The 6,797-nt window shown below is 58.7% G+C and overlaps 1 protein-coding gene across 1 annotated transcript in view; it reads right to left on the bottom strand.

The window, feature by feature from the left end:
- Positions 1–6,797, bottom strand: part of SHANK3 (SH3 and multiple ankyrin repeat domains 3) — a gene marked incomplete at its 3' end in the record, with an annotated part of 45,043 nt that overhangs the window by 430 nt on the left and 37,816 nt on the right. The window contains exons 21-23 of the mRNA XM_077757840.1: positions 980–1,099; positions 495–709; positions 61–77 (exon numbers count right to left, since the gene is read on the bottom strand). Coding sequence (XP_077613966.1) covers positions 61–77; positions 495–709; positions 980–1,099 — 352 coding nt within the window. The remainder of the gene's footprint in view (positions 1–60; positions 78–494; positions 710–979; positions 1,100–6,797) is intronic.

Raw genomic sequence — 6,797 nt, 5'->3', positions numbered from 1 at the left:
GGGAGGCCCCGCCGCCCGGGCCCCCAGGGCTGCGCTGCGCTGAGATGGAGCTCAGCTCACCGAGGCTGCTGAAGAGCCTGCGGAGGGAGAGGGGGTCAAGGCCAGGTGAGGGGCGCCAGGAGACATGGGGGCAGGCAGAGGGGAGGCGGGGCCCCGTGGCCTGGAGGACGCAGGTTGGGGGTGGGTACTGGGGCTGGGCGGTGGGTAGCCTTAAGGGCCACAGGAAGAAAGAAGGGTGGGATCCTGTGGTCATGATGGGGCCCTTTTGTTTGGCCCCCAGGGTCAGAGCCAGGGCCCTGCTGGGAGAGATGGAGACTAAACTGAATGGACTATAAAGAATAAACCCAGAGGGCCCCTTCACTCCACGGGGGAATCCAAGAGCAGCCCAGCAGAGGAAAGAGCCTCTCCCGGGGCTCCTCCCTGACAGCCTCCGTCACTGGCTCTGGGCACTGCCCCATCCGCCCCTGCCCTGGAGGGCAAGGCTCTGTCAGTACCTCTCACCACTCCCACACACAGCTCTGCTCTCCAGAGGAGACCCAGAGAAACCCGGGCGGGCTGCAGGGACGGCTGAGTCGTGATAAAGGCTGGTGGCTGCACAGACTGACCAAGTCCATGAGTCAGAGACAGACACCAGGCAGCGTTCATGCCCACACAGAGCAGCAGCATGTGCAGGTGTGAGGCAGCGACACGCCCATGACACTCGGCCTCCCTGCACAGGACAGCACCCACACGTGTCACAGACATGCAGCAGCAGTGGCAGGAATGGCAGCAGCTTGCTCACGACAGGGACACAGCAGCACACATGTGCGCGCGCGCACGCACACACAAATGACGCCTGTCTTCCCAACGTCACCTGACAGGACCCCAGACCTGCAGCCCCTCTCCAGCATGGCCATGGTGGGAGGCCTACCTGGGGGGACCTCCGGAGAAAACCCACTCCCCGCTCCNGGGGGGGGGGGGGGGGGGCTGTCAGAGGGACAGAAGCCTCAGGAAGCCAAGCAGAGCAGAGACCAGGGTGGCCAGGTGCAGCTCCTGGACAGTGAGAGGCATGGGATGGGCATGCTCACTTACACAGCCGGCGCTCAGGACCACCGCGCAGCTAGACAGAGCAGCCACATGCAGATGGGCAGGAGAGAGCAATGAGAAAGAGTGTTAGCAGCCCAGGCCCACACAGCAGGCACATGGCCCACAATCGCAGCTACGGTATGGCAGCCAGGTACAGGTCTCCCTGGCCAGACACCCACGGGGGAGGAACTCCGGTACAATGGGAGACAGCGAATCTGGGGCAGTTGGGGACAGGGAACTGCAGGCCCCACTTGGGTGGATCTGGGTGGGCTCCTGGTCGGCCTGTGTGACCTCCGCAGGCTTTCCTTGTACCGCTGTGTGCGCAGTGCTCAGCAGACACCTGGCACCTGGTGACACTTAATGTCCCCTTACAGTCTCTGCGGCCTGACTGGCCTCTCCAGCTGCCATCCCACCTCCCTGTCCCTGCCCGTGCCTCAGCTGGGCTGAGGACCCTCCCCTGGGTGCCTCCATCCACCTCTGCACTACCCTTACTGGCGCCGGTCTGGCACCACGCAGGGCACCCTCAGCATCCTTCCGCCCTTCACGCAGGCACTGTCTTTTCATCTCCCACCTGGGCAAGCTCAGCCTCTCCCTAGAGATGCAGTTCTGTCTGTCCCTCCCACTCAACCTCAGTTCCGGTTTCCAGCTTCCATCACCTTCCACCTCTTCTCTCCCCTCAGCCTCTCTCCCTGCTGCCTCCCCACCCAGTGCTCAGACCCAAAGCAGAGCCTCCAGAACCCAGGCCTCCCTCCCCCGGGGGAGAGGGGCTCTAAGGACACCTGGGGCGGGATCAGGGGACAGCCATCAACCAAAAGAAACCCTCGCTGCTCCCACCACACCCGACCTCCCTGGCACCACCTGGGCTTTGGGACAGAGCGGGTCGGCAGTGAAGGGGAGAGGGAAGATACCCAAGGGGATGCTGCAAGGGGGTGGTGGGTGCCCAGGTGGCGGTGACTGCTAGGGAGATGCTGGGGTGGGGGCTGCAGTGCCGTGTAAGCTGCTGAGAGGATGGTGCCCAGTACAGCCCCACCACAGCTCTCACACAGCGCCCCGGGCCTGAGGACCTCATCTCAGGAGGGGATCCTACCCCAAGAGTTAAGTTTCAGTGGAACCGTGTGGCTGTTCCATGGAAGCATGCGGACAAGTTGGCAGCACCACAGCCACACTGTGAAGGCAGAGAGAACAAGACAGGTGCTGGGGAGTGCAGTGGAGATGCTTGGCCTGAGCCCAGACCCTGCTCTGGGCTCCAGGAGGCCCTTCTGGGCAGTGCCGGAGCCCCCCTTCCTGGCAGAGGGGTGAGCTGGGCTCTAGCAGCACTCAGGAAGACCCTCCTGAGGAGAGGTGCTGGGTGCCAGGAGATGGGCACCTGCCAGAGAAAATACGACTGATGCCAGGAGGTGCCATGAGTGAGGGAATGAAGTGCCATATTCCACTGGGCTGGGAAGGGGGGAGAAAGCCAGAGCTAAGGACGCCCAGAGCACGGGAGACATGGCAGGAGGCCTACAAGAAGAGCGTAAAGAAGTCTGTGCCCTCCCAAGGCACAGCAAGGGTGCCCCTGGCCGGGTGTTTGCCCCTCCTCTCCTTCCTCTTGCAGAGCGGGGAACTGCCCACACCATCCCCTGAGCAGGAACCCCAGCAGCATCCATAGCCAAGCGTCCACACCACTTCTGCACACCTGTCACCGTCCACTGCCACTCTCAGCTGACGCCTCCCCAGCCACGGTGTGGCCGCATCGCAGCGCCCGCCAGCCTCCCAGAGGGCCTCTGCGCCACCCGCCCCCTAACGAACGGTACCTCACCGGGCACCCCTGAATGCCGTCAGCAGCCTCCTCCAGATGGCTCGGCAAGCCTCCACGGCCCCGGACGTCTCTTCCACCAACGTCTGAATCTGGGACTGTCTTGCTGCCTCGTGATTCCTCAGCCACTGAGGTCGGGCCTTGCCCCTCCCCCCACACCCCTACAGTTCCCAGGCTGTAGCAGGACCCCTTGCTGACCTTTCCTCCACCCCTTCTTCCTAGATGGGTTTTTTGGGTGCTCCTCTTGCCACACACTTCCTCCTGGGCCACGTGGTCCACTCCTGCCCTTGGCTACGGCTGATGTGCCCCAAATGCCACATGTGATCCCAGTCTCTCCTGAGCCCTAGACCTCTGCTGGGCCTCCAAACATGCTCTCCCTTCCCCTAGTCCTCCCCACACCAGAGACCTGGGAGCCACCATCAGCTTCTCCTTTTCACGGAGGTCTCCCAGCATTAACCCAGGCCCTCATCCTCATCCCCTCGGCCGCCTCAGGGTCCAGACATTTTCACTCAGGACCTCTCACCTCATTTCCTCACTGTCCACTTGACTCTAAGTACCTAGCACAAAGCTAGGATGTCATCGAACAAAAATAATGTGACGTGTCNTTCATTGCCTGTTGGCCCACTGGTACCAACAGACAGGAAAAAGTCCAAGCTCTGGTCCCGGTCTCTGTCCTGGGCCTCCCACCACTGCATCCATGCAGGGTGGGTCTGGGCCTCGTGGGCTTTTGCAGTCCGGGAGGCTCCATTCAGGGAAATAACCCTCAACAATAGCACAAAGCCAGGTACAGACTTAGAAACTTCGAAGTGCACTCTCTGCTCATGGCGTCTCCTGCCCTTTGCCATCTCACTGCCCATATCCACTCATAGCTCTAACCTCAGTGCACTCCAAGTGCCTCTACATCCCCTCGTCTGTGACCACTTCCTGCTCCCCCAGCATAGTTCAGGGCTCCTGAAGCACGTGACCCGGTTTCGTGTGACCTGCAAGGACAAAGCACATCCTGGCCCCAGTGCTCTTGCATCAGCTGTCACACCACAAGTGTCAGCCGAGGTTTTAGAAGAAGCCCCGCCGGCCTTGAGATACCTGCAGTGACTCAAGGTGGCATCCAGGTCCCTGCCACGCATGTTAGTAGAACAGGGTCCACAGAAGGTCCCCAGGGCGGGGTTTCTACCCCATCATTAAGGCATGTGCGTCTTCTGCAAGACACTTATTAGTGATCTGCCAAAGGAGCTGAGTCCGAACAGGTTTGAGACCACGGCACAAAGCACATCAAGGGGCTAAGAAGATGCAGGAAAGACACCCCTTTCACTTTGTTTTCCCAAAGCTATTTCACCATGAACTTTTTTCTACAGAACCAGATGTGAGGGGCAGACAGATGTAAAACTGAGAGCCACGGCAGACCCGAGGGTTTCTGTGGCGCTCAGGGACACCATGGATTTGAGACCACACGTGGGATCCCAATCCGACTGTGGATCGTGGAAGATGAGTGGAGCTGGGTACAGATGTGAGCCTCAAGGCCCATGGTAGGGCTCTGAGAAGATGGATGTCCTGTCTATACCAGGGCTAGGCATGAAGCGAGAAGCTAGAGCAGGTGAATGGTCTAGGATCGATGTTCCAAAAATGCAGACGTCCGTCCAGGTGGCCAAGGCCATTACTCTGGGGCCTCTGCCAAGAACGGTCCTGGGAAGGAAAGAGCCTCACCCAGACACCAGGACATCCCACACCTTGAACGTTTCTCATAGAGACAGTATCACCAGCAGTTCAGGACTAAATGAGAGATGAGTGCTAGATTCCAGCCACAGTGAGTTGCAAACAAGAGCTGCCCAGCAGCGCTGGTGGGCACCACTGCTCCTGCCAGCCACACAGAGGGCTGACTCTACACGCTCACAGCAGCCCCTGCTCAGCCCCCAACTCTGGCCAGAAGTCAAGAGTGGGCAGTGAGGTCCAGGCCAGAGGGCCGTGGTCTGAGGGGGAGCGCAGAGGACGAGAGGAAGTGTAAACAAGCAAAGGGAGTACAGATGGAGGTGGGAATAGGAAGGCAGGGAAGAGAGAAGACTCCAGGCAGCTGGGCTGATGAGGTGGTGCTGCGTGGACCCGAGGATAAGTGATTTCAGAACACACGTGCTATTTGCGATATACACAATCGACAGATGATGGTGTCGGTCTATGGAATAAACAGGCCTGTGTCGCTATGTGAGAGACCACTGCACAGAAGCCCAGGGTCTGTCACCAGAAGGGGCTTAATGACAGAGCCTCCAGATTACAGTGAACAGAGAGTGGGGCCTGAGGCCAGGCAGATACCACCACTTACCATCTCCAAAAGACCTCTTTAGAACTCTAACTTTCTTGTCTGGAAAATGGAGAGTATACTGTCGTCCATCTAATAGAATGGCTACAGAAGTGAAATAATATGACCTGACATTTTCTAGTGCAATATCTGGCACTTTTATTTCCCACAAAGGGCCTGGCTGAGTGCCCACTTCAGGAGTGCCCACTTCATGAGAACCCACCATGCTGCAGCCCTGAGCTTGGTGCTTCAGTGTGTCACTGTCACCATCTCACAGGTGACCGACTGAAGTTCACAGTGGCTCGTCCACAACTACAGAGTTCAGATGCAGCTAGCTGAGAGTTGGTATCCAGGGCCCTCTGACCCCTGGCTGATGGCAGGGAATGCAGCAAACTGCCGATGTTGGTGAGAACATGTCATGAGGGACTTCTGTTGCTTTAGGTTTTCCAGCATCTGGACCCCGGTAACAGCAGCTGATTTTCCTCCGGAGAGCCACCCTCCCTCACTCTCAGTGCATGTTTGCTAGGTGGGCTGGCCCAATGCCCTGGCTCCCAGGAGAGCACAGGACTCAGGCCTGGCCAATGGCAGCCTTACATCATCCCTGACCTGATCCCGCCGATTCATCCAGGGGGAAGCAGGGGACCCACGTGAAGCCAGTCAGAGGTTGGACTTTTGCAAGGAGCGCCCAGGTCAAAGAGGCTCCCTTTCCAGTGCACCTGTGGGGTAGGTGGGGTGCAAAGCTGGCACCTGCTGGTCTTGCCCTGCCCCATCCCATGTCCAAATCGGAACACGAACACGGGGTCCTGGCACAATCCAGAGCCGTGGGACAAGAGACATTTCCCTGACAGTGGAGAAATGCTGAAGGTGCCCAGCCACCCCACGGGAGCCAGCAGAGCAAATGACAAGACCCACGCTCGCCTGAGCCTGATCAAGGGGTCCAACAACCAGTGCATCTGAATCGGGTGTCTGTCCATCCTTAGGATGGTATTAGTCCTAAGCCCCATCCCTAGATTACAGGTCACAAAAGACAGTGCTTGCATTTAGCTTAGTTCTTTCGTCTGTTTAGCAAATGTTTATTGAGGGCCTGCACTGTATCAGGCACTGTGCTGCCCACCTTAAATGGCTTTAATTTTCACTGGGACCAAAGGACACAGAGGACGGAGGGGGTGGCAAAGGAGGAGAAGCAGAGATGAAGACAGGGGTTGGTGGGGGTGGGTCAGGGAACCCCCGCCCTCAGGGCTGACGTCAGGTCCTGCAGCGGCCCAGGCCCTGCGCTACTCATTAGAAATGGATAGCCTGGTCATGCCCATAATGCCCACCCTCAGGGCACCTGCAGCATTGCCCTGCCAGAGAGAAGGCTTTCACATTCAGCTGGGAGTTGGAAGAGGCAAAAAGGGGAGAGGGCCCCAGAGCGAGCCCCTGAGACGACAGGAGCTGAAGGACAATATTCCTGGACCACTTCGGGGAGGCACCGTGAGCCTCCCAAGCCCCCACGTTATCTTTTGAACCCTTAACTGGAAGAAGGCAAATCAGACAAGCCCTTGTGAATAAGACTGAATCCCTCACTTTGTGATCTCTGCCTTCCCAAGGCTGACAGGAAAGGGCCCACTAGGCTGGTCTTCAGGGAGCAAGAAGGAGGCCAGGCAGTGG

The sequence above is a fragment of the Crocuta crocuta genome, unplaced genomic scaffold, assembly GCF_008692635.1.
Source record: "Crocuta crocuta isolate KB4526 unplaced genomic scaffold, BGI_CrCroc_1.0 scaffold143, whole genome shotgun sequence".
Classification (NCBI taxonomy): Eukaryota; Metazoa; Chordata; class Mammalia; order Carnivora; family Hyaenidae; genus Crocuta; species Crocuta crocuta.
The sequence above is the reverse complement of the archived record's forward strand: the minus strand, read 5'-3'. Positions and strand labels throughout refer to the sequence as shown.